Genomic DNA, 26295 nt, shown 5'->3' on the forward strand with positions numbered 1-26295 from the left:
CAAGCTGTCACCTACAGTTTATTTTGAAAGCTAAAATCACAACCATAGATCACAACACTATCATTAACCTGCTAACTAGCTAAACCATAGACTGTCAAAAAGAAGCTAAACTAGTGTTACCAATAATGTTTAAGGAACGTAGGCTAGCAGCTCTAGCTAAAGTTTCTTATTTACATCGTACTTGCTCCTCTTCGTCCAAAAACAATAAGGAAGTCCAACTAAAAGCGTTAAGCTTCAATAAAACATAGATAAGTAAAGTTTTACCAGTAGTTAAACCACGATAGTTAGCTGGAAATCCGCTCATCGGTTGGAATGTTTGGTTGCCAGTGGTAACGGAACACAGTTGATGGACAGCTCAGAGAGCCAATCGGGTTCCATGTTGAGGATTACGTCACAAAAATTAGAAGACGTTACCTGAGCCGGTGTAAAAAAACAGGTTGACGTCGAACTCAGCCTCAACACGACACACACTCCGGAAGTTTTATCAAGAAAAATAACTTAACGACTTGACTTTAGCCGTCAAAAACAACTTATGTATGTAAATGATGGATTTTTATTAGATAAAACCAGTTGGAGTCGACCCGTGAGAAGCAGACAACAGGTGGATCTAATTAGTTGTTAATATACCTGGTACGAGAGTTTGGTAAGTAGTCACTTGGCTTATATCCAGTTTATTTCACTGTCGACTGTGACTGAAAGAAAATAAGCTTTACTCTTACATGATAAGTATTAAATATTTGATAGTTTGAGGTTTTGGTTGAAACTGGTCAGGTGTCAACACGTGAGCTGCCGTTTATTATTCAACAATGCTCAGGTACACCTGACTGTATTTCCTTCCTTCTCTCAGATTGTTGCTGGTCAATTAACCTTTGCTATGTGGGTAAAGATAATCCAGGTAGAGCCTCATACGGACTCTATTGCTTAGTTATGAAGTGTTTTGTCATAATTTTATATAAGGGAACAGAAGTAGACAGTGTAGGCTTACTGGATATGAAAATAGTGAGTTTTCCAGGTTGTATATGAATACAAGAGCCAATATGAGTCCACAACTACAGCATCAAGCTGAGTTCTGAAAAATGTTGATGCTAAAACAACAAAAACTTAAATTGAATTAAAAAAAAAAAAGATGTGATATTATTGCTTTATAGAAGTATAACTTTCAATACTGTTGTGTCTGTTTTGCTTTATTGTTGCGACCAAGGCTAGATTTAGATTTTATTATTAATAATAATAATAATAATAATAATAATAATAATAATAATAATAATAATAAAAAAAATAATAATGTATTTATTTTCCTCACTCAGTGTTTTTGAGATGCCATGTTTATTGTATATGAACCACACATATTTGACTGCAGGTATGGAGGATTCCGGTGACCTGTATGATGAGTATGAGACAGACCACCAACATCATTGTCTGGAGGATCAGGACAACGTGGAGTGTCTCAGAAGGAAGATCAAATATTTCTTTATGAATCCCTGTGAAAAGTACCATGCTCGTGGCCGGAAACCGTGGAAACTCGCACTGCAGATCATCAAGATCGCCATTATTACCATCCAGGTGTTTATCTTTGAAATGACCAGAACAGGTGTTAATATTGTTAATTTACTAAATTGATGACAATTGTCTTTTCCCCCTTCCTCTCAGTTGATGTCTTTTGGGCTGAGCAACCAGATGGTTGTCACATTTAAAGAAGAAAATCTGATGACATTCAAGCACCTCTTCTTGAAAGATTATGTTGATGCAAGCAGTGATACATATGCTGTTTACAGACAGGACGATGTTTATGACCACATCGATTACATCATTGATAAGGTATTCAATTTCCTTTTTCTTTCACCAAAAGGGCATGAGTTGTGACTGTTTATTTTGAGTATGAGATGCAGTAGATTTGTTTCCCTTTTGCTTTTGTGTGACTGTAAATCATTGTTGGATTGTTAGAGCTGTGCATGCTTATATACCCAAAGCCCTTAACAAGTTCCCATGACAAGATGTAGCTTGTCATGGGATTGAACTTTGTCCATTTCCTTTTGAGTCTTTCATTCCGTTTCATCTGTTTTCACTGCAGCTGTAGAATGACTTTCAATTTAGTCAGCCAATACCGGCCAAATGGGGTGTGCAGAAAAATAGTGAAGTACCAATTATTAAAGAAAATAAAGATGATTTGATCAAACTAATGTATCCATAGAAAGTCAGCTGTCACACCTGAACACTGCATGTTGCAGTGGATGAGTGGAAACACAAAATGACATCACCTGTCTGTGTGTTTTTATTCGTAGGGAGCAGCAGAGACTTACATTGTTGCATTTGTGTTCAAACTTACATTTAAAGGATTTTTTTTTTTTTACACAACACTTATTTCCGCATAAATCTTACTTAACAACTATAGTCGTATTTAAAATATATTTATATGTTCATTAGCTTGCAAATGTAGAAGTCTAAACTGGGAGCCAAAAATAACTTAAAGTTACTGATTTAAACTAATTGAAATAGTTAACTGATGTAATAGTTAGCTGAAAGGATAAACGGTTGAAATGATTCTCTGAAAGTCAAGTATAAATGTTTGAATAGTTAGCTAAAAGAAATATAATAGATGAAATAAATAGACAATATATGGATAAATGGTTAAATATTTGTCTAAATGGAATGGACAAGTGGTTCAAAGAGGCGGTGACTTTTCTTTCAACTATGTATACTGAACATAATTTAAGTGAACTTCTTCAATCTTTAACCATAGAAGGGTGTTGGTTAAATCATTGCGATCTAAATAAAATGGATAAATGGTTGAAACTTTCTGCTTTACTCAAAGTGATAGTTGTTTTATGTTGACCAAACAATCTAAATCTTGACAATATCCACGTTTAATCCAGTCAGTTGTGTTTTTTTTTATTTATTATAACATTACAAGTGGGACTTAATGACGCTGTCTTGAACTCTTCTAACAGTTCTTTGTGGACACTTTAGGCCCAAAATAGTTTGGAACCATTGACTCAAACAACCTGAACCACTGCTCAAACTTGAGTTTATTTAACAGAGAGGTTTTCTTTGTTTCCAGTACGGTCATCTGCACAACATCACAGTGGGCAATCACGAGTATGAGAAAAAGGGCTCTACCTACACCCCCATGACAGTGTGTCAGGACTTTTACCTGAACGGTTCCATCTTTCCCAGCAATGAGACCTTTGAAATAGATGCCCAAGTGGTGACTGGTATGTTTGAGTTTAAAAAGACAGAATACATGCGACCGTTTTACATTACTTATTTGACATTGTTTTGTTGTAACTTACAGAGTGCCTCGAAGTGTCTCCGATGTATCACACCTCATTACAGGAGGGGTATCCACATTTTGAATTGCATTTCAAAAGGTTTGAACACTCATTAATTTTCCGAACTTGACTTTGTATTTTATGTTATGTTCAGTGAATGCATCTGCTCTGTCTTCCAGGATGCTCTCTGTAAAAATCACATTTGTTCTCAAGGCCATAAATCTACAGACAGTGAGACACCGAGAGCTTCCAGACTGCTACGACTTCACCGTTATTGTACGTTATTTGACTTCTCTCCATGAGCCAGTAAACACGAGCAGATCACATCAGACTTTATTTAAAACGTGTGATTACTTTATTCATCGTGAGACGACACCTGTTGAATTTAAAAGTGTAAAGAGTCTTTGTTTATTAAATTAATCTACTTGAGTACACAAATCTTGGCAGTCCAAAAGTGAACCTTTTGCACACAGTCAGCGTTTTACTTGAGGGCCTCATGAGTGAAGGTGTAGCTGTCAGGTTGTTTTCCTTTTTAAATAAACGCCTCTCTTAAAAATGGCTTTCTGGTTAACAGATCACTTTCGACAACCAAGTTCACAGCGGCAGGATAAAGGTCAACCTGGAAAATGATGTAGACATCAATGAATGCAGAGACTGGAAAGTAACTGGAGCATGTGAGTTTGCGGAGCTGAATTGAGTGTGCATAATTGAATCGTCCGCACGGCTGCTGCTGTCGGAAGTTTACGACTCCGCTGCACAATAAAACTTAAGATGTTTGTCCTTTTCCGATGACAGAAACTTTAACTTCTCTGTGCTCTCAGCTGCCAGGAACATAAACCTGACTGTGCTGTTTGACTGCCTCATCATTGTAACCTGTATCACCTCCTTCGCCCTCTGCACACGCTCAGTGATCAATGGGATTCAGCTGCAGCTTGTAAGTAGGCAGAACTGAATATTTTGCTGAGACGTGAGAAAAGGGTTCCGGTACATTTGTCTGTTCAATATGGTTCTTAAATGCATGGAAGCAGCAGCACTCTAAGTTTCACTTAATGACCTTAAGGGGACTTGAATGATACTGAAATGAAAAAGTGATTTTACAATAACATTACAATTTAATGCATGCAGCAGGTACTTGAGTTCAAATGTAAATGAAAAGGAAATAGGTTCTGACAAAGCTAAAAGCATGCTTTTAATGTTTGTTTTGGGTTAAGATGTCTTTTTCTCCATTAGACATTATAAACCTAAAGAAAAATAATAACACACCCATTACTTTGTCTGCTTTATTATAAGGACTTTGTGTTTTTGCTGCTGCCTGTCTTGGCCAGGTCTCCCTTGAACAAGAGGTTTTTAATCTCAATAGGACCAACCTGGTTAAATAAAATAATAAGATTTGCTCTCCATTATGTAAATGGTGGTCATTCATAGCGCTATACATTTGACTTAACTCTTATACCTTGTTGCTGGAGGTTTTTTATTTGCTTCATGAACTTCTGAACTCGGTGGATCTCTTTGTAGACCAGTAACTCATTTACATAGATTAGTGCACAATTTCCCTCCATTTCTCTGTGTTTGAAACAGGAGTACACGTTGTACTGCAGGAAGAATATCGGTAAAGAAGTCCCTTTGTCAGATAAGCTGGAGTTTTTAAATGGTTGGTACATCCTGATCATCGTGAGCGACATGTTGTGCATCATCGGCTCCATTCTCAAGATAGAGATCCAGACTAAGGTAATGTAAGGTATTATGACTAAGGGTAGTGTCTCAAAACTGCAATGACCAAAGGTGACATTTTTTAATGATGCAGGTTTTTATTTTAGGTCCTCACAAGTTATGATATCTGCAGTATCTTCCTCGGGACGGGCACCATGTTTGTCTGGATCGGGGTCATCCGCTACATGGGCTACTTCAGGAAATATAATGTAAGTCCAGCTTGTTAATCAAATACAAAAAAGGACGTCCATTCGTTTTTTTGTGGATGTCACATGAAGTGCTGCACTTTCAGAATACCATTGTGTCATTTTTTTCAAAATTATTTGTTTCACGGGAAGATCTTTTTTTAACATACATTTGATGTTTATACATTTGTTTTGAAGGATGACACGGCCGGGATCGAGTCACTTAAGGGCCTGATTGGCTGCTGATTGAATAGATTTGTCTTGGATTTCATGCAGAATGTTTTTGGTCTGTTTTCAGATTCTCATCCTGACACTCAGAGCAGCTTTCCCAAATGTAATCCGGTTCATCTGCTGTGCTGGAATCATCTACCTCAGCTACTGTTTCTGTGGCTGGATCGTCCTCGGCCCGTATCATGAGAAGGTGAGGCATGTTTTGTATTCTTTTTCTTGTTAGCTGGTTTCCCTTTCTTTTAATTATAATTCCTCATAAGACTGATCATTTCAGGAGTTATTCATTAAGAACAGATATAAATAACCTTTTTCTTCCTTGTTTACCTTTTTGTTTAGTTCCGGACCTTGAACACGGTGTCAGAGTGTCTGTTCTCCCTGATCAACGGAGACGACATGTATCCCACCTTTAAGAACATGAAGCAGAAGAGCAGCCTGGTGTGGGTTTTCAGCAGGGTCTATCTCTACAGCTTTGTCTCGCTCTTCATCTACATGATCCTCAGCCTCTTCATCACAATCATCACCGACACCTACGACACCATCAAGGTAACGTTAACTCTTCTTCTTCTTTTATTATCTCTCTCCCCCATCTGGTTTTAAAAGTTGATGTTGTGAGTGAATTTCCATCTAATGCTTCAGTGAAATGAGCAAAACAATCCTGTAGAACTTCAATAAAGTCCTGAATTCAACACTAAACTTGTTAAGATTTATGTATTTAAGTGTTGGGAGCAAATTTGAAAGCACAAAAAAAGCATTGTGTGGTGTATTACAGAATACTGTATACTCAAATTACTGAATATTTAATGTGAGCATTATTTAATTTTAAAGCTGGTAAAATGAGATACATTTTAATAGCTTCTAGTTTTTAATGAACAAAGCCAAATATTTACCTTTGTTATGGCACAATGTTGACTCTTTGTAAACGGTCACTTCCTTCCCTGTATCGTGTAGCAGCAGCAACAGAGTGGAACCCCGACGTCGGAGCTGCAGAAGTTCTTGTCGGTGTGTAAAGATCTGCCAAACTCCGGGTTGTACCGACTCAATGAGAACAAAGGCTGCTTCTTAAACTGTTGCGTCAACAGGTAGGTCAAATGAAGCTCACTCAACCTGCCATGATCATTTTTACTCCGTCTGGAAGTCTGAAATCATTAGTGTCCTGACATCTTCTGCTTGTGTGTGATAATATCAGACATGACGGGTGCACTGTACAGTTACTTAATAAGCTTGAGGTGTAAACTGAAACTTTTTAATACTCCAATATCGAGAAGATGGAACTAGTAAGATCTAAGCTGAGCCATTTTCTCGTTTCAGGTTCAGGCATCTTGACGAGAGTCTGACTTCAGAGGCGTAGCAGGCAGTGCCGAGATGTTGAAAGAAGATACTGTATAAACTATAGTCCAACACTGATGAGCACTTTATACTTTTAATATTAAATGGGAGAGTCGTGAAAATAATTTTAACATTTGGCCTGAACTTAACTTGATTGATTTTAGTTTTTCATTGCTGGAGAAAAATAAAACCCCTTGGTTTAGTGTGGTCTCAATATGATGCACTGAGGTGGAGAGCACTTTTGTAAATACACACACAAACTGTATATACACACAAGTAAATATTAAGAGGAAAAACATCCGTCATTGAACATTTAAATTACGTCTGTTTGTGAGACACCTTGTTGTACATTGTAGGAAATGAATTAAAACATGAACGTGTTGTAAATTCAGGTGACTTTTTTTATTTCTCGTGTCAGAAGAAAGTCTCAATAAAAAAGACTAAAATAACAACTCTCTTTTTCTCAATCTTGTAAAAATATTGTGACAAAAAAATGGCAATAACTCCACCAATTAAAAAGGGACTCCTTACTCTTTAAGTCAGATAGCAGATACTATAAATGTCTCCAAATGTCACCAGTGTCTTGGTGGATTTTAAAGATTTTTTGGTGTGCCAAGATCAATTCAAATCAAGATATATACTGCTCCTAGAGACTAAAACATAATCCAAAATGGGCACAACAGCCCATTTAATGTTCCACAATTGGTGATAGCTTCATTGACCATTGTCCATCATAACCTTCGGATGGGCATCTTTCAACTTAAGTACTTTGATTCCAAACACAAACTACTTCAACATTGTAAGAGTGGCTTGATGCAAGCTTCCAGAGTAGGCAGATGTCACTGGTAAAATGTCTTATTAAAAACAGGCAGCTTGGAGCACCACCAACATGTGACAACTCAGAGTCAGTTATCAAACAATAAGAATCCAAATCCAAAATGTCCCATGATTTAACCTCCATAATAACCAGTTCTCTATATTTTCAGACTTGAATTCCTTCTAGTGTTCCTTTGCAATCTTTGAAGTTTTGCAGGGATGTTGTCACAACAGCCCGAGAAGGCAGGAATCAAGAGTTCAAAAACTCTTGACAGCTTGGTTACTTCATCAGTTATCCTGAGACTTTGAAAACAAAATCCTCGGGAGTCAGTCTGGTTTGGTTTGTGTGACACCAGGGGGCGCCAAAACTCTCTGCTCCTCCATCCTGTTGGACTGGGAATGCAGGATCAGACTGAAAAAATCCTCATCGGGAACAGTTGAACCTTTATTTGCAGAAGGCGGAGCGGCACACCTCTGTTCGTTCAGCCTGGAGCCCTGACACATCGTACAGAAACACAAGAGTCGGATTAGTAGATGCTTATCAAGAGCAGGTGAAGTTTGGCATTTGTAACCATGTGTCCATAACTGATTCATGTAACTTTTTTTTAACCCTGGGTCTGCATTACATATTTTGGGAACTAAAAAAATATCTGAAACAAAAATTTGGATTGGATAGGAATCCTTCTTTAAACATTTATGACACAATCTGAGCCTGTCAACATCAAGATTCTCTTAACACTAATTAACAGAAATGTGTTGATCAAACCTGAAGCAGGCACATCGTCCAGGGTAAAGCCAATTGTTTCCCATAATGCATTGAGCTTCTGCAGTCAGGGAGGAGCAGCTACAGCCCCTCTATGAACTGTCACGGCTTTATAACGTGAGATTAAAACTATCGGTGTCAAATGTGATGCAATAGTGTGTCATGTTGATCGCCGAGCCAGATTCAGCCTGTTATTACAATGATTTAATGAAATATAATGGATTATCTTCTCTTACCTGGCACTTGACTAGCATGTCGAAGAAGACGTCGTCCCCTTCAGGCTGCTCAGCACTTGCTTCCAGGCGACTGTACAGGGAGGTTGTGTGCGTTTGTGGACTGGAGATTTGGGCTGGAAGGAGAAATTGATCAATCTATCAGCGGTTATACTAAAGGAGGGATGACGAAACCTGGACCTGCCTTGCATTTCATTACCTTGGGGGTGGACCTGGTCGGTGCTGGAGGTGGAGGGTGTACGAGGCTGGTTGGAGGTGCTGAGTCGTAAGCCAGGAAAATGGCTCAAGCTCACTCTTTGGTCGTCCAGTCGGCGGGCCTGGGAGCTGGCCAGCAGCTCCAGGAAATGACCAGGATCCTGCGAGGGTGTTGCGCATTCCAAAATAGCTAAAAAACACAAAAAAAATACTCATCATCCGTGCAACTTTCATTCTATGAATTGTAGAGCATCACTGAAGCAAAAATTTGAGTTGGTTCAAAAAAATGTTTCGTCTCATTCATCTTGGAGCAAACGGTTAAAATAATCATAGTGAAAATGTTCAAAGAAGCCACAAAACCCTCCATTAGTTCTAGTTTTTAAAAAGCAATGGAAATGTTAAAGGATTTTGGTGGATTGAATTCACATTGACGGTGTAATCACACCACCAACTCTTCTGTGTGGAAATCAATTACACAAAATGTCAAAGTGAAGACTTGAATATACACATCCTTGCAGTGTTTCACATCAAGAACACATCTGGATCCTCACAACTTGAAATTGAAAAACCAATCCCTGTGGGCCAATTGGCAGTGAGTCTTCCCAAAAAGTATTAGAGAATCAGAAATGTGACAAAACGTATGACATCGGTATTGTTTAAAAAAAAAAAAGCTTGAAAAAATATCAACATTTTGTCGTTCCCTTCAGCTGCTAGAGCAATCAGTGTGCAGAGACGACGAAAAAAAACTTGACAGCTTGGAGAAAAACAAAGAATGACTACATGTATCTGTTACTGTTTGGTACAAACCGAGGACAGGAGAACCAAGTATGAGGAGTAATACCAGACAAGAAGGAAACACGGAGGATACATCACAAACACTTCACATGTAAAAGGACACATTTGTGGACATGCTGCATTCACACCACATAGATGCCATTAACCTCCTTCTACTGAAAACTGAGAGGCCACCACAGCAGGGTTTCCTTTAGCAAGCATTTCATTTCCTGCTTGTTTTTTTTTTCCCCTCTTATATTTCTCCATGAAAGATAAATGTTATAGTGCTGCATATGGTGTGAACACAGATGGGAACACAGAGGGGCTGACTCACATTTCCTCTCAGCTATAGGTGGGGTGGAGGAGGGAGAGGAAGAGGAGTGGGCAGGGAGACTGCCCTGTCCATCCAGTAGGGAGCACCTTTGGTCATCCATTCTGTTGCCCTGGAAACGAGACAGCAGGTCGAAAAAGCCGTCTTCTCCGATAGTGTCCCGCGATCCAGGCTACAGTGTTAAAAAAAAAAAAAAGAGAACCAATTAATTAAAAACAGATCATTAAGGTTATCCAGAGAGCTGGCAGGCTGTTAATGAAAAACAAATCGAAATACAAAACAAATCAGTACGTACACACAGCATCAGTTTGTTACTCTAAAACACTTCTGTTATACAAGATTTTTGGTTTACGGCAACAACAAAATGAAATAAAAAAATAAACATTTTAAAGATAAAGATTACATTTTACACCCTCGACATTTGTTGGACATTTTGACACTTTTTTCCTGACATTATGAAGACTACCTTTTAAGATTTACAAAATCTGAAGTCTGACATTGTTTGGATACATGCGAGTTAGAGAGGATGATTCAACATTTACAAACAAAACATTATTTCATCGTCTTGCAATGGCACTTAGGTACTTTTAAACCTGGCCCAAGTTTTACATATTTTTTGGTTCACGGTAAAATAGCCTTGCATCTACTAGAATTATACTGGATTACTTCTAGGGATGTGGGCATTTAGAGGAGTAAACAATTACACTTTATCACCCCCCGTAGTCGCCCTAATCTGGCCTCATTAGTGGTTATTCCAAGCTATGATTGCAGCTGCCCGCCACTAACCAGTCCTGTTAGACTAATGCTGAAGGCTGCTGGTGCTAACACTGATAACGTTAGCCATACTGGGAAATTCTAGTGACATTGTGTAAGATTAAGATTAAGATTTACCTTTATTGATCCCCGCAAGGGGAAATTTCAGTTTTTACACTCTGTAGTCATGCAACACACACATAAGCTGAAGTATGCACACAAACAGGATCCTATGGACATGCACTAATGGAGAGATGTCAGAGTGACGGAGCTGCCCACAGTGGGCGCTCCTGAGGGTGGGGGTTTGGTGCCTTGCTCCTGAGCACCTTGGCAGTGCTCAGGAGGTGATCTGGCACCTCTCCAGCTACCAGACCAACTTCCATATTTGGTCCGCACCGGGACTTGAACCGGCGACCCTCCGGTTCCCAACCCAAGTCCCTACAGACTGAGCTACTGCCCGCTGACAATTTACCTTTAGACTAGTCGGTTAAACGGAATCTTTCGCTCTTTTTGGTCATTGACGTGCAATAAATAAATAATAAGAGGGTCAAGTTTTACAAATACAAGAATAACACCTGAAAACTTACACTGTATACATTTATTGCAGTGAGACTCTGCCAACGGATGCAAGTTTCCTACTTTTGTCTTGATGGAAAACCATAGATGACCATACATTTATTTAACGAGAAAGAGAGAGTGTACACTGCACTTAGAATTACCTTAGAAGACACCGGGGCTTCCAGCTCAGGAGGCGAGTCCTCCGTGTGGTTCTCATGCTGCTCTTTGGGAGGTGATTTGATGCTTTTCTGCTTCTTGCTTTTCAACCGATGGAAGAGGAAGAGTTTAGTAGAAGCCTTGATTGTGTTGGATTTAGAGGACCCAGGATAAGAATCATTCTCCCAGTCCTGTACAATCGAGGACAAAAACACCTTCAGTTAGAAATGTCTACATGACTGATAGTACAACAAACTTTTAGAGGAAGAGAGTGGGGGATGACATCAGGATCAGGGGTCATACCTGTGACCAGTGCGACATGCACTGTAGCCTCTGTACATGGGGCACCTGCTCTACCAACTAAGCTATGCTGGTGCCCAAAAACACAGCTGATTTAATTCACTTTGCATTTTAAAATCTTTCAAAATATATTCTTCTTTCCACTCAATTTAGGAAAACTGTGCCCGCGGTTGAATATGCATCACTTTGAATGACTTTCAGTGTCAGAACTGCAGTCTGAAATAACCACGTGAATCACACACAAAGTAATAGTTGTGTGATTTCTATGTCAAAAAACAGAAAGAAACATGCAAAACAAAGACTTCTGTTATTGTAGAAATCCTAGAGGTGTAAAAAAACAAATCCGTTGCAATCGATTTAAAAACACACCAACACACGGCAAAGTTCACATTGTTAGTGTGTGTGTGAACTATTTTTATACATACTTGCTGTGCAGATGGATCTCCTGTTTGATTTTTGTCAGGACTTTGCCTCGGTTCAAGGTTCTCTGCAGACTTGACAGCTGAAACAAAAAATACAAAATTCCACACTGTGTCCACATGTTACAACATTCATAGAGCACTTTCCCACCAGCAGGACCAAAAGTGAATCCAATGGGAGCCGCGTGCAATGTGTAGTTGACAACAGTATTTTAACTTTCAGCATAACTCATTGTGTGTGCCTTAAAGGTCTAAACAAACATGTACGGGCTTGCGGGCTTCGTGTCACTGCGTTTACTGGCACAACAGGCCCCTGGAAAGCAGTGGAACAGTCGGACACTATTAAAACTGTGCATTGCTTAACATGTGTGCTGCCATTAAGCATACAGCATTAAATAGAAAATGGGTCTTTTTTTCTGAGACTTGAAAAATCATTTCAATTGCACAGCAGTTTACATCTCAAAATGTGTGCATAAAGACTTCTAATCATTTGACTGTGTTTCCTGGTAAACAGGTGCCTTCAGATTTAATTACAAAGATTAAAAAGTTCAATGGCCACATGTTCCAAAACGGATTGAGTTGACTGAAGGACTTTTTTTTTTTTTGTTGAGAGCGGGTTTACCTGGGAGATTTGAGAAACTGTGGCAGATTGCTGGCGGAGCTGAGCTGTTCATGTTTGTGTTACGGAAGACATTTGGATGAATGTTGGAGTTGGACTTCAGGCCTACGACCAGCCGCAGGTCAGACAAGTTCATCCTGGCTGTCACCTCCCCGCTTTTGTCTCCAGTCTGCAATAAGGACAACAACACGGTTCATAAACAAAGAAGCTTGAAGTGACAAAGACAAAACACACAATTTAACACTGGTTTTGTAGTTTTTACATCTAAAAAAAACCTCCTTTCTCAGCACACATTCATTCATATGCTGCACACAAAGAATCCATTATTCCCTGCTGTTCCTTAAAGTACCACTAGATGGGGGTGTAGGCTGATGGAAGCTGGACCCTGAGGGAGGAGGTGAACCTAAACAGTCACCTCTTTGGCAATTTCCAGATGTTTCTCAGCGAAGTGCATGGCTTGCTCATGATTCCCCAGGGCGGTGTGGGCATTTCCTAGACTCCAGTACGCTCTTCCTTCACCGACTCTACAGAGAGACAGAGAGGGTGGGGTGGGGTGGGGGGGGGGAAACGGGCTGAGCAACTTCAGCTGAGATTATGCAAGAAATGGGAAGGGCAGTCACCATACTATCATTCAGTAAAATCCCCAAAACACAAACTGAGCGTGAGCTTGTCCTCATTTCACAACAACAGCAGATATTCAATTTAGGATTTATCATGGCCCGGCCTAAAGCCTCAACGTTTACACAAATCCTCTATTGTTTCATACAAGGGACACATATTTAAAAATAGGGAGACTATTTGAAAGAGTAAATAACATTAAAGCGAAATATGAATATTATTAAATCTAATTTCTTTACCTTCAACATGACTTATATAACAATATGACTGTGCAGGTTTATGGTAACACATGTACATAGACCGCCCACATTAAGAATTAAAGCATTGCCTTCTTCACATGGATGTTGTAGAGGGGGAAACTATAGAAACTTTTTTTTTATCTGAAAAGTGGAAAATGTAAAGGCTTCATCAAATTCAGGGCTGACAGGCTTTACATTTTATATTATTGTTGGCTGTTAAGCAACTTTTAAATGTATTTTAAGACTGTCAAGGTTAAATGTTATCACATGTTTTGGTAAATTTATAATCCTTGAAAATATATTTTTGAATTTATGCAAAACTAGGCTTTATTGATGGTGTTTTTAAAATGACATACTGTAGGTGTAACCCTAAACTCTTTTCCTTGACTTTTCAGTGTCTTTGCAGTTCACTAAACCTTCATGGGTGTTGGCAGTCACACCATGAAATCGGTGCAGGTAATTAGTTCATGGACCACCCACGTACAGACTGTGCATGCTCATTATACTTCAAAGGCAGCTCGGTGGACAGCCGACAACAAATGGCTTCTTTTTTTTTTTACGGCCGATACCTGTCGTTGAGGTCCTGAGCAATGACCAGATGTTTGAGGTGGTAATCGATGGCTCTCTCATAGTCCTGCAGTAGTGTGTAGGTGTTGCCTAAACTGTAGCAAGCCTGAGCCTCCACCGCTTTGTCCTTCAAAAGCCGGGCCAGCTGCAGAGTCCTCCTGAGGGCGAAAAACAGGAGAGGAGGAGGACAGTGAAAGAATGCGCAGGGTGGGAGCAGGAGAAGGATAGTTATCTGCTGTTTTCTTTGTCGCTTTTTTTTTTTTCAGAGGACAATGTGTATCATTGAATTGCCGAAGTAAAAAATTAGAAGCATTTTAATCTAACCAACGTGTGCTCCTCAAAGCTACTATTGCACTTTAATGTTTCACTTTAAATCACATCCTTATATTTAGTATTTATGAGAAGGTGTGGTAAGTTTTGTATTTTCCCTGAACATTACATGGACTGTCATTAAATCTGCGAAACAGAGAGGTAATGAAAATAAAGAATTGTCAACTAAACTCATAGTCAGGAAGTGTGATGAACTAATTTCATAGTGGTGATCAACTAAGTGTAATCAGAGTGTTCCTTACTTAACGTTTTAGTGTCGTGTGTTGGTAGGTTAAAATAAAAGTGAGATTCTCTCACCCAAACAATTTATAGAAAAAGCAAGAATACAGAAAAAAAACAAGTTGAGGATCATTGTTAACACCGTGCTAAAATAAAAACATCAGCACTCTTTTTGTGTGTTCAAGCGTGATGATATCATAAAGACACCAACAATAACCATCAGAAGGTAAAAAAAAAAAAAAGGTCCACAAGCATCACTTGTTTACTCACTTGTAATGACCAGCAGCAACTTCAAATTGACTAAGGAATATGTGAGAGTTGCCAAGGTTACAGTGGGCCCTCCTCTCAGCAGATTTATCTCCAAACTCTTTAGCGATGAGCAGCCGCTGCCAAACATGAGGGATCACATTAAGATTAGGATTAACAGGAGATGTTTTGAGGTAATCGAGACAAACACAGCCTTTAGAATCATGGCATCTGACAAACAAATATGGTTGTAATCCTTCAATAAATGTTGTCAGATATGAAGTTATCTTCTTACTTGTCGTTCAAGGTGCTCAATACGAGGAAGCTAAATCTGTGGCTAGAGCAGGTAGGTGGTACCTTTGACTTTCTGTGCAAGTTTGCAACCTACCTTTTCATGTGCGGCCACGGCAGTTTCAAAGTCACCCAGCAGATAGTAAGTGTTGCCAAGGTTACCATAGGTACGCCCCTGTGCTGCCCGATCGCCTAATTCCTTCACCATGCACAGGTTTGCTCTTCACAAAAAAAGAACAAAGTAACACATTTAAACATGTTATCAAAACATGGTCACTTTTTAATTGCTTACTAACAGGATTACTTTTAAGCTCGAACAAACGGCCCAGAACAGTCAGCGAGCCTCCACAGCAGACACAAACCCTTTATTTCCTTGTTATTAAATAACTGGGCCAATGATCCTGTATACCTCTGCAAAATAATCATAAATCATTTAACTTATTTTGAGTGCAGAAGGTGGCTTAAACATCTCCACCTGGAAGACAATGAACTTAGATTTTAAATCACATTTGGCAAGAGAACCTCAAGTTAAGGGTTGAAAATACAATTACCTTTGAACTTAACATAATGTATGCATATTCAGCATTTTCATGTTCTCAAGTGTACCAAGGGAAACAGCATCAATGACTTTATTTTTTGAGATCAGCTGTTCATTATTGGACTAACAGTAAGGAACAAATGAACAATGCATACTGGGGAAATCCTCACCTAGATCAAGAAAAAATCTATAAACAAGCTAGCAGCAGCTTACTCTTCACACCCTCCTGACACCTTGTGAGCCTAAAAGAAAAGCTCGAGTGTGAAGCACTGGTTTTGAATCTGAAATTCTATATTCAGTCATTCATTAGTTTCTGCAGACACTTTGGCTGCTGATAACCTTGTAAAATTTCAAGCTGAAGGGTCAATTGTTAGACATCGTTTTTACGATTTTATCAGGCTTTCTACTGAAGCAGTTTATGGTTTTTTTTGTGCAAGTTAATGATGTTTGTACCACGGCGGTTCTGGCTTTTTATTTGACTTTTCAGGGGGATGGGATACAGCCTTTTAACTGAAACATGACTATATCTTGTTGTGATGTCAGCTTCATATGATCTAGTAAATCTGGTTTAAACTCCAGAGATTCTGGTTTGTAGTCCGGTCAATTGTTGGACATCTTCACTGGTTTTGTAAATCCTCAACCTGTATGGGGTGGCCCTATTAAAAAGTAGGGCTATTGAAGCATCATTACTGTCACTCTTTGGTTGAAATACTCACTTCTATTCAGGGTTTTCATCAAAACTGCAAAAGGACAGTCAGTGTCCAGAGGTAAAAAAAAAAAAAAAAAAAACCTACTCGTAGTACTTTGCAGCTTTCCTCAGGGCTGCCCTGGCCTCCTCAGAGAACTCTCCTGGCTCGGCTCCACTCCAGCAGATGTTTTTGCCCTTGGCGTGGTAAACGTTCCCGAAATTATACAGTGCTCGAGCTTGCCCAACCTACAGCAGATTTGAACAGACGGAAACCAGAGTGACCAGTGCTATAATTACATACTTAAAATACACTGACACCAGAACAGCTTGTTTGCATGCGGCTGGCAAACTATACCATTCATCGGGCATACCAAAACTGTCCTGTGGTTGCAGGTCATGTCACGCCGAGTGACGGAAAACTAATTTGGATCCATTTGCTCTAATAAAAGCAATAAGGTCTTTTAGTTACTGACAAACGGGACCCACCTTATCGTAAATGGCTCGGGTGATGTCCAAATGTCTTTGGCAACAAACAACAGCTTCATCATACCGTCCTAAAAGTTTTAATGTGTTCCCAAGGTTGCCACTGGCTTTGGCCTCACCAAGCTCATCTCCAATAGTTCTATGATTTTAAATGAGAAAAAAAAAAAAAACACATCAGGAAATCATTAGACTGCAATATTAGCAGATTACTGGAGTGTATTAGCACAAAAACACAAGAGGGAAGAAAGTAATAAAAGCCGCAAGCAGCAATACTGCAAGAGTCGAGACTAGCAATTAAATCATCGAGGGGGAAATGGTTATTAAAAAAGTTGAAGCATTTGTTCAGAATAAATTGTAAGAGATTCATATGGAGGAAAACTAGTTTGCATGGTTGCAAACTCAGGTCAAAAGATCCCACGGGCAGGAAATAGGAAAGCTGTTCTATTAATATGAAAAAGATAATTCTGATTAATGCCGTGAAACTGTTAACCTGGTAAGTGTGAGGTCATGGCGATGGTACTCCAAGGCTTTTTGATACTCTTGCAGGTGAAAGTAGGCGTTGCCCAGCTGGCTGTAGATGGCACTCAGGATCTGGAGGTCCTCAGTCCCGACCTGGATGGCAGACTCAAAGAAAGACACACCAGCACGGTAGTCGCCAGCCTTACAGAGCCGCTCACCTTCCAGAGCGAGGTCCAGACAAGATGACTCCATCCTGCAAAGAAGAAGTGGGACGTACATGAGAGGTGAGCTTTGAGTCCAAAAGTTATGATAAAGTGACAAACAATTGTCAACTTTTCCAAAAGTGTAGCAACTAACCAATATATTAAACATGGAAGTATCCGCTTGATTGAATTAATTGATGATCTTAGTCTAGGTTAGTCTAATCTATTGATTTAACACATGTTGCTCCTTCCAGTAGTCCAAAGGGAGCCACTCAAGCAAAGCTTCTGTTCTCATATGATGAATTTAACTGTCCTAAATGTCACAATCAGAGGTGGGAAAAAATCCATTCATGTAAAATTCTTCTTATCTTCTGAGATTTGAAATAGATTCATAACTTCCAAAAATCAGTCACTCCCTGCTAAGTGCTAAGGCTAGCTCTTTAACTTAGCAGAACGCTAAGTGGAACGGCAAGAAATTCAGCCAGTCTCACAGATGACTGGAGTAGATCCTGAAGTTTGTACTAATTCAAAAATAGACTCTGAATCCATGAATCCAGAAACGTTTTGAATCGAATCGTGACCCCAGAAATTGAAATTGAATCGTGAGACACCCAAAGATTCCCAGCCCTAGTCACAATGCAGACAGTGGTGGAAACAAAGACCTGGAAATTATTTTAATGTACAGCATGGGGGGGGGGGGGGGGGGGTGGACCATAAGGATGTTTTCTGTGTTTAATCCTAAACAACGCACAGTTAGATCCCTTGAATGAATGATAACTCAACATACACATGAAACTTTCTGTAGGGAACCTTTCTAAGTCTTGGCACGTTCGCAAACAAAGGGAACAGAAACAGCAGAAAGAAGTCGAGACCCTGTGAAGCATGGGACAAGAACTATAAATCTAAAATAGGACGGAGCATTTCCTGTCTGTGGGGAGCATGAGAGCGCAAAAATAACCCTGGAACAAAAGTATGCGTCTTACATTTCACCATGAACACGCAGTCAACTCCGATGTGTCTGTGGTAAGGATTACCATATATAACTCATCCTCCTACAAAAGAAATCACCCCTTGTTGAATTGTGTGATCGCTTAGTTTCAGGTTACATCAAAACAAAAAAGGTATTTGCCAACCAACTGGGATTAGACATGTTGCTTTGTGAGGGTTGTGCGAGTCCTCGGAGCCATAATAGTGGGTCACTCAGGGGATGAAAAGTCAGCTCAGAACAGACAGAAAAGCATCTCCTCCCACTCTGTCTGCTGAACCCCAAACAAACCCTAACAACCCTTTAGGAAATTGATCGTTAGAGTTAAGCTCTGCAGCTCCCTGCAAATAACGTAAGACAAACTATGTTTCATTTGCTGCAGGACTTGTTTCCCCATGATCCCATTCATGGCCTGAATTAGTGATTACATGTGAGTGATTAAATGACTGACAAATTAAAACAGATCGTACAGTCGTCGTTACATGTTTGCGTTCAGTTAAGTTCGATTAGACTGAAACACCAACAGTTCAGATTGTGAGGTGCGTTCAGCCTTTTACAGGGTTTTACTTTGACCACAGTGTTGGTCAGTCTGTGAGCTCGACTCCCACTGTGTAGAAATAAAAAGACTCAAGTGAGATGAACAGACTGATGTTTTCTTATTTGACGAAACAGTTCTTGATTTAGTTGAATTTTGTGGACATAATAAGCAGTTTAAAAAGTTCCATCGCAATATATTGTATCCAATTCTCAGCTGATCGCGAAATGTTTAAAATCGCACTAATATCCAATCGTGATTCAAATATCGTATCTTGAGGACTCTGATGATTCCCACCCCTAATAATTAACATAATCAGTCGTCCCTGTTTCACCATCTTTACAGTTGCTAATGTTGATGTAAGACTAGTCAGTCTATTATCATATTTAGCTGTTAATACTTACTTTTACCGTCATTATAGCTATTAATCTATCTTATTTATTGATGTTTCTGTTTGTCTCTAACCGCCTTCTTTCTGCATCTCCCTCTATCCCACTTTCCAAACCCAACACAGTTTGGACAGATGTCTGTTCATCATGTGTCTGGTTCTGTTCGAGGTTTCTGCCTTGGAAAAAGACAGTTTTTCTTTGCTGCTGTAACTTTGTTAAATGTTGCTTAGTGCTGTGCTCATGATGGGTTGATGTTGGGTCTTTGTAGATAATATAACAAAGAGTAAGGTATTTTACCTGCTCTTTGTAAAGTGTCTTAAGACAACACGTGTTATGACTTAACGCTATACAATTAAAGATTGATTGATTGAAAAAAAAAAGATAAATCTATGAGATGAAATGGCATCATCTGTAGGGGACACTTTGCAATAAAGCAGCTCTCATCATCTGTTACTGGTTTCTTTACAATCCCATCGCTGTTCCATTCACAAAACAAAGATTTGAAAATGTGAAAAGATCACAGACATCGGGGAGACTACAATCCAGCAATCCACATCAGGATTATGTCTGTGGAGCTCTCAAAAAAACGGGAACATTTTGCCCGATATTCTGTTCAGAGTGCAGAAACATCCTGAAAAAAAAAAGCGGAACAATCACAGGTTTGTAGAGACCAAACCAGCAAACGCTAAGTCACCCTCTAGTGTACGGGCAGCATTAACTCACAGCTTAAGCTCCCTCCCCTCCATTCATCCGTAGTATTTGTACAAGTCTCAGAGGGAAGTAGTTAATGTCAGCTGGACAGCAGGGACTCTCAGTGAGAACTTCAAGTTGATCCTCAGACTTTAGAAACTTGTATTTCATGTTTGTTTCCTCAAATCAAAAGTACAGGCATGCTTTCACTTAAACGTATTCCTTGGACAGGATAAGACTTCATGTAACATATGGATGGATGTTCATCAATCTAACAGTATTCAATAGCTTCTCCTCTTAGATTAACCTGCAAGCTGGCATCTTACAGAACAATTCATTACCTCGAGTTAATGTGAAGTGACATCCTGCTCACATACCTGCTGCCTTTCCCCATCCTGATGCACTTGAGACAGTTTGACACGACCGACATTTCAAGCTTCGCGGGCACCTTCTGGAGCAAACGCAGCTCTCTCAGAACAACACGCATTACCTTCTCTGCCTTCAAATCCATAAGCATAATGCAGCCAGCCACAGTGTCCTGGCTTCATAAAAAAGAAAGAAAACATGGCTTCCTCGGGACCTGCTGCTGCTCCTCAGAGCGCTCCGCACACTTGGTGGTAACAGCAACAAAAAAAAAAAGGAGGACTTAATCCGCTCAGAGTTCACATTGACCTTTACAGTCCGGCCAAGAGGCCTTTAGTTAAGGTGAATGCAGATTAACAGCCTGTTGTTACTATGCAGAAATGAACAGAGATAGAGAGAGAGTGTCTAGCTGATTGCCTTTTTTTCCTTCACTGCTTAGCATTTGCTAACCTGCATCTCTAAGCACCTTGATGATGTGTGTCACTTCCAATTAGGCCAGACCTCAGAGGTAATTATAGCCTCTTTAAGTGGCTCTAGTGAACCTTAAGGCTATTTGCTCCACACTCCATGAAATAATCATTCGGCGGCAGGCTGCCAGGACGGGAAGGAGCTCTACTCTTAACCCCTCAAATATAATGAACCTCTGTACGGATTTTTTTATGTAAATGAGATGGGTTATTCATTGTATGATTTCTATTATTCTCAGTCATCTCCTGGGGCAGATTCCACAGAGACGGTATAATAATGCATCAGAAAAAAGGAAGCAAGAAATTAATTTAATACCACATAGCAATTCCTCCCTTCTCAAAAGTTTCTGGGAACTCAGCTGTGGCCGATACGTCTGGACCAATGCTTTTAGGGGGGGGGAATATGTTGCATCACTATTGGTTTTAGCACAAGGATCAGAATAATGCATGTGACATTGAAGCTGCCACCTAAGTTGGCCAAAAGCCAGAACCATCATTAAAAAGGCGACAGGCCTTTTTCCTAGACAAAAGACCTCAGGCTTGCTGAATCAGAGACGTCAATAACCATTTCTCAAATTTATACTATTCATATTTGTCCCGGCAGCAGAAGCCAGGATCTCGAGTAGACGGAGCTAACAAACCTTCAGGGAGGTGATTGGGCATTACTACCACTTGACGTCACCTGACATCCAGCCACCACCATCGGACTGTATCGTCCCTACAACCAACGCCATCCTCGTTTGTGCACGGCCTGCTCCGACCTTAGCGGCAAGGAAGTGTGGACAAAGGAGAAATCCTTCCCATTTTTCTTCGGTAACATAGAAATGAGTAACGTCTTCCACCTGCTCTTTTGTAATATTAAATTACAAAGAGTAAAGGTCTTGATAAAATGTGTTGTGAATTGGCACTGTAGAAATAATGATTGATTGATGTTATATCGCCATCATGCTTTCATTTGTTTTATTGATTGATTTAATTTGTCAAGTTTGTCCTTGATGAAAAAAAAAGAAAAAAACAAAACGATATATTTTCCTGCTTTGTTTTATTTGGAAAAGTTACAGCCGTTAGTTAAAGACCAGACCAGCTGGTTATCAGATTGTGTCAACAACCTGCAGGCTAGACAGTTATCCCGTCACTGGATTTGTAAAGTGGAATTCAGTCAGAGGGAAAAGTGCCAGTTTTGCACTGACTTGATGAGGCTTGTCCTTAATACCAACCATTACAATGGGATGATGCAATATATGGCAAAAACAATGACAACATAACCTGCAAAGTGCAAGCCCAATGCAATGCTCCCACACTTGTTTCAGGTGTGCCATAAGAAAACCACGGTGCGGTTATTGAGGACCTCATGTTGTCTGTTCAACCTTCATCAGTTCATCAGTTCATCAGTTGAGAGATGAGATTTTGCTCATCATGGAAAGTTTGCAAGTTGGTAAATATGGGACATCAGCAGCTCTAATATGATGCATGCAACTTTGTTAACTTTTATTCAAATAATAGTATGCAGCAGTGATCTAAAATTCTGAAATTATAAAAACACACTGCATCATCATGAATGTGATACCTAACACATTAGACGCTGACTATACAGCTCTGCTGGACACAAAAGAAATGCTCCCTGTCCTGATCGCAGTGCAGAGAAGAGCTGTCAAACATGACAACCAGGAGCCTGAGCTAACACGGCCACAGAGCGACCCACATGGTGGATCCCTGACAACTAACAAGCTTAATGTAAAAACAAGTGCTTAAAAGCCAAAGCCCCGATGACTCTACACACTAACACACAAGAAAGTAGTTTGGAAAAGGCTGAACAATGCCGAGCCTGGTTTTCTATCTGACAACGTGAGAATTCAGGCGTCATGCTGTCTCTGTCTGAACCACCTCTTATCTTGAAACCGGAGCTGAGAAGCAGCAGTGAACACTCAATGTCACTCACTCTTAACTCAGTGATTCACAACGCAAACAAAAGTCATTATGAGGGGGGAATTACACCTGCGATGCTTACAATTTAAATGTCAAGTCCTGATGTTAGAAGTTATTTGTTTGATGCTGTCAGGAGAAAACACAAGTCGTTCAATAGAGACTTGAGTGGTAACTTGTTCTGATATTGTGTTAGTGATTAAAGGAACTATTTCTGGGCAAAATGACCTTAAAAAAAACGACCCTTTTGCAAATTTTCTTAATCCACTTTAAACTGGAAATTCGTAGGCTTGTAAAATAACAAAATGTTTTATAATACAAGTAGAATTTTGCATTTTATAGACTAAGCAGTCATTTTCTAAAATAACATAAATTTCACTTTTTAAGGCCTAAAAGATAAATTGAGAGAACCCTTGCCAGATTATTCCATAATGAGGAGTCATTAATTGATGTAGTTTCTTTAAGCCACATTATTTAACTTTAACAGTAAGAAAACACAGAAACATTTAAGGGCCACGGGTGTTCAGGGTAACACTTCCGATACAGTATTCAGGTCATCTGTTCGCTGTAGTCTGCGTGCAAAGAGAAACCCTCACTAGCATTGTCGACCTACTTTTTTTTTTTTTTTTTAAACAAAGCAAAAGTTATTAATCCTACCTGAGCCAAATTTCTCCAACCATGTAAAAAAAAACAGAAACTTTCAACAGACCGCGTTACGTTTTATCTACTCTGCCAACCACCCGTTGTGGTGGTCACGTGCCCACTGTGAGCTATTTGTTTTGATCTCCTCTGCACATACCGCTGCACTGGCCCGTACTGGACTCGTTTGCCTCCCTGACAGCTTCAATGAGTCTATTATCCTATGACCTCATTCACTGGCTGAAGTGTTTTCACCCAAATAACTCTAGCTGACTGTGTGATTTTTGATGGATTGCATCATTCTCTGCAGACTCTAGACAGTGTAAGTGTGCAGAGAATGCAGCTGTTACTGATGCAGAGACCACAATGTTCAAAGTCACTGCAGCTCTATGTGGTACATGACAAATGCTATCTTCATGCTTTAAACCAACCTGCAATGTCTACACTGTGACGGGTTGTAGCTTATTTTCAATTACTGACTGAACTTTTGAGTAATATCAAGAAGCACTAGAGGTCAAGCTTACAAGGAAGTGACGTGTAAAAACAAGACTAAGATTACACCTTTTTGTCACAATTAGCCAGAACCAAGCGACTTCTTCATCTCTTTTTGTTTCCAACAAACAGTCGAAAACCAAGACTCTTCATTTAACACCGTAATGGACAACTAAGTTAAACAAAACTGCACAATTACGAAAGCTTTAACCAGCAAAGGTTTAACTATTTTGCTGTAGAAATGACTGAAACAATTATTCTTTTTTTATGTTTCTATTAATCTACTTCATTAATCATCAAATTAGCCAACTCAAGATACGGAGGTGCAGACGTCTGGCCTTTTCTTCTATCTAAATGAAACCAACCGTCGTGTAGAATTGCATTGACTGGAAGAACCAAGAATGTAAATCAATGAATCGCGTTTTTGCATTTGCTGCTATCAGAAGTCTTCAGGCATTCAGCAGATTTCTATTTGCTTCAATTCAGCGGCCTTCAATTGATACGACACAGTATACACACATTTAGAATAAAGTGGGTAATTGCCATTGTCATTTTCATACCTATACTTTGCATCCAAGGAAGGATCATTGATCACTGAATGGATGCTGCTAACTTTATGAGAAACAGGACCAACAGTGTGTTCATTTAGATTAAGCACCTGAAAGTAGATCAGCGCTGTTGAATGACCTTCCTTTTTGTAAAAGAATGATTATTATTGTTACGAAAACGACACATTTAAAGTTTTTTTTAAGGATGCTATATTTGCCCTGTCTCACAGCTATCTAGTCAGTCATTTCATCTGTTCATAATAAATAGGGCCCATTGAATGTGGCATCCCAAACCCAAACCATTTCGAATACACCCAACCAGACTCTAAAATTAACCGATGCTCTCAAAAGTGATAACCATCTTTATTTTTGTAGAAAGCTTAAGAGAAACCACGGTTCGTGACTCAGCCCTAATCCTGCATGGCCAAAGAGGTCACAGGCACATTTCAAATTAAACAAACTGTGCTGCAACACCATCAGTGCAGGATATACTCTGTAATCATAGTGTTACTGAACAAGAGGGTGAAGGAGCATTACAAACACACTGCTGAAACAAGCAGCAGTGTGAGTAAATGAGATATACAACAGATACACATTTTCAAAGTGTAAGTTCTGCATTCAAAGCATTACTTCAGTAGAAGTTAAAAAGTATTAACATAGAAATGACTGCACATAAAAAAAACACCATTAAAGAGAAATCTCAAAATATGTTGAATTTGATTGTTTTATCTGAATGTTCATCACTTAGTGAAGTTGTAAAGTTGAAGGTAATAACTTAATTTTTACTCCATAAAAACAATGTTGTGTTTAAATACATTCTGTTAAGTACTAAGCTACATTTGCATAGTTAACTTGAGTTTTAAAAAGGATAGAAATACTCAGACTCAAGTAAAGTAAGGCAGGACTTTATCTGAGAAGTTATTTTCAACCAATGAAAAAAAGAGGTGCAGAAAAGCAACTCAATTAATAAAGAAAAAGCACTTTTTGTCAGCTAGAACTATCTATTTTTAAAATGGAAAACTAGGGAAGCTGTTATTATTTTCAAGTCTCAGTATGACTATGACACAACCCTCAGTGTGTGGGAAACTATGAACCAGAAAAGCTGGAAATGAGTCGGTTTAGGAGGAACATGCCATCACATGCTCGCTGTCTGACTGGACGGCCCCTAAATAAATAAACTACGTGACATTACAGTTAGACGGAGAATATGAAGATATAATAAATGTGTATAGACGCTTTGCAGAGAGCAAAATAAACTTTCACAGTCAAAAAAAATGGAGCAAGGCAGCAGGACTGTTGGCAAAACTTTTTAAGGTACTTTTTCCCCCTCCCCAACTTACCTCAAACTGAAGAGCTTGAATTCATCACAAAAAAAAAAAGTTTGGGCCAAGAAATTATTGTCAGCGAGCAGAAACCTTTCAAACTAATCGCGTTGTTTACTCCTTGTTGTTTGTACTTCCAGATGGGAGGAAGATGTGTCCGTCCTGTGAAGCAGCAGTTGAAGAAGCCCCTCCCCGCGCTGAAAATCTGCCTCCAATTAGGATTCCACGGTTGCTGCCTTCAGGTACCATCGGAAAAACTCACATCGCTTCATACGCGTAAACGATCGCCCGATTGGATCCAGGCCTTTATAAATAGTTCGACATTAAATGCGACGTTTAGTGGCGGAAGAAAGTCTAGGGGTTACCATTTAATAGATTTAATGTGTTTGCACATCGTATTTAAAAACGCAACAAGTACCAAAT

General features: G+C 39.4%; 2 protein-coding genes across 5 annotated transcripts; one reads left to right on the forward strand and one right to left on the reverse strand.

The window, feature by feature from the left end:
* Positions 1–423: 423 nt before the first annotated feature.
* mcoln3b (mucolipin TRP cation channel 3b) lies at positions 424–7173 on the forward strand. 2 transcript variants are annotated; one of them, XM_061034537.1, is made up of 14 exons: positions 424–643; positions 1361–1563; positions 1651–1818; positions 3059–3212; positions 3293–3368; positions 3449–3545; positions 3844–3943; positions 4091–4203; positions 4848–4997; positions 5087–5188; positions 5463–5585; positions 5732–5938; positions 6344–6474; positions 6704–7173. In XM_061034537.1, the coding sequence occupies exons 2-14, from the start codon at positions 1363–1365 to the stop codon at positions 6741–6743; spliced, it is 1662 nt and encodes a 553-aa protein (XP_060890520.1). In that variant the 5' UTR covers positions 424–643; positions 1361–1362; the 3' UTR covers positions 6744–7173. The 2 variants fall into 2 exon arrangements, with proteins under 2 accessions (XP_060890520.1, XP_060890521.1); XM_061034538.1 differs by having other exon boundaries at positions 6347–6474.
* On the reverse strand, positions 7099–26051 carry LOC132970911 (G-protein-signaling modulator 2-like). 3 transcript variants are annotated; one of them, XM_061034529.1, is made up of 15 exons: positions 25891–26051; positions 17348–17569; positions 16861–16996; positions 16481–16620; positions 15246–15369; positions 14882–14997; positions 14065–14220; positions 13054–13162; positions 12642–12807; positions 12026–12102; positions 11306–11491; positions 9837–10005; positions 8733–8918; positions 8537–8649; positions 7099–8032 (listed from the first exon to the last, which is right to left on the reverse strand). In XM_061034529.1, exons 2-15 carry the CDS (start codon positions 17566–17568, stop codon positions 7865–7867), a joined length of 2067 nt encoding a protein of 688 aa, XP_060890512.1. In that variant the 5' UTR covers position 17569; positions 25891–26051; the 3' UTR covers positions 7099–7864. The 3 variants fall into 3 exon arrangements, with proteins under 3 accessions (XP_060890512.1, XP_060890511.1, XP_060890513.1); XM_061034528.1 differs by lacking the exon at positions 25891–26051 and adding an exon at positions 20496–20696; XM_061034530.1 differs by lacking the exon at positions 25891–26051 and adding an exon at positions 20496–20700 and having other exon boundaries at positions 7894–8032; positions 9923–10005.
* Between the last annotated feature and the right edge of the window lie 244 nt (positions 26052–26295).

Source organism: Labrus mixtus, chromosome 3 (assembly GCF_963584025.1).
Source record: "Labrus mixtus chromosome 3, fLabMix1.1, whole genome shotgun sequence".
NCBI classification, from domain to species: domain Eukaryota; kingdom Metazoa; phylum Chordata; class Actinopteri; order Labriformes; family Labridae; genus Labrus; species Labrus mixtus.

Excerpts from the sequence above, each read along its gene's own strand:
- mcoln3b (XM_061034537.1), top strand. The coding sequence starts at position 1,363 with ATGGAGGATTCCGGTGACCTGTATGATGAGTATGAGACAGACCACCAA. Across the intron at positions 3,213-3,292 it reads AGATGCCCAAGTGGTGACTG|AGTGCCTCGAAGTGTCTCCG; the intron begins GTATGTTTGAGT and ends TGTAACTTACAG. Across the intron at positions 4,204-4,847 it reads ATGGGATTCAGCTGCAGCTT|GAGTACACGTTGTACTGCAG; the intron begins GTAAGTAGGCAG and ends TGTTTGAAACAG.
- LOC132970911 (XM_061034528.1), bottom strand. The coding sequence starts at position 20,635 with ATGCTTATGGATTTGAAGGCAGAGAAGGTAATGCGTGTTGTTCTGAGA. Across the intron at positions 14,998-15,245 it reads CCGTGGCCGCACATGAAAAG|CGGCTGCTCATCGCTAAAGA; the intron begins GTAGGTTGCAAA and ends CATGTTTGGCAG. Across the intron at positions 12,808-13,053 it reads ATCTGGAAATTGCCAAAGAG|ACTGGAGACAAAAGCGGGGA; the intron begins GTGACTGTTTAG and ends TCCTTATTGCAG.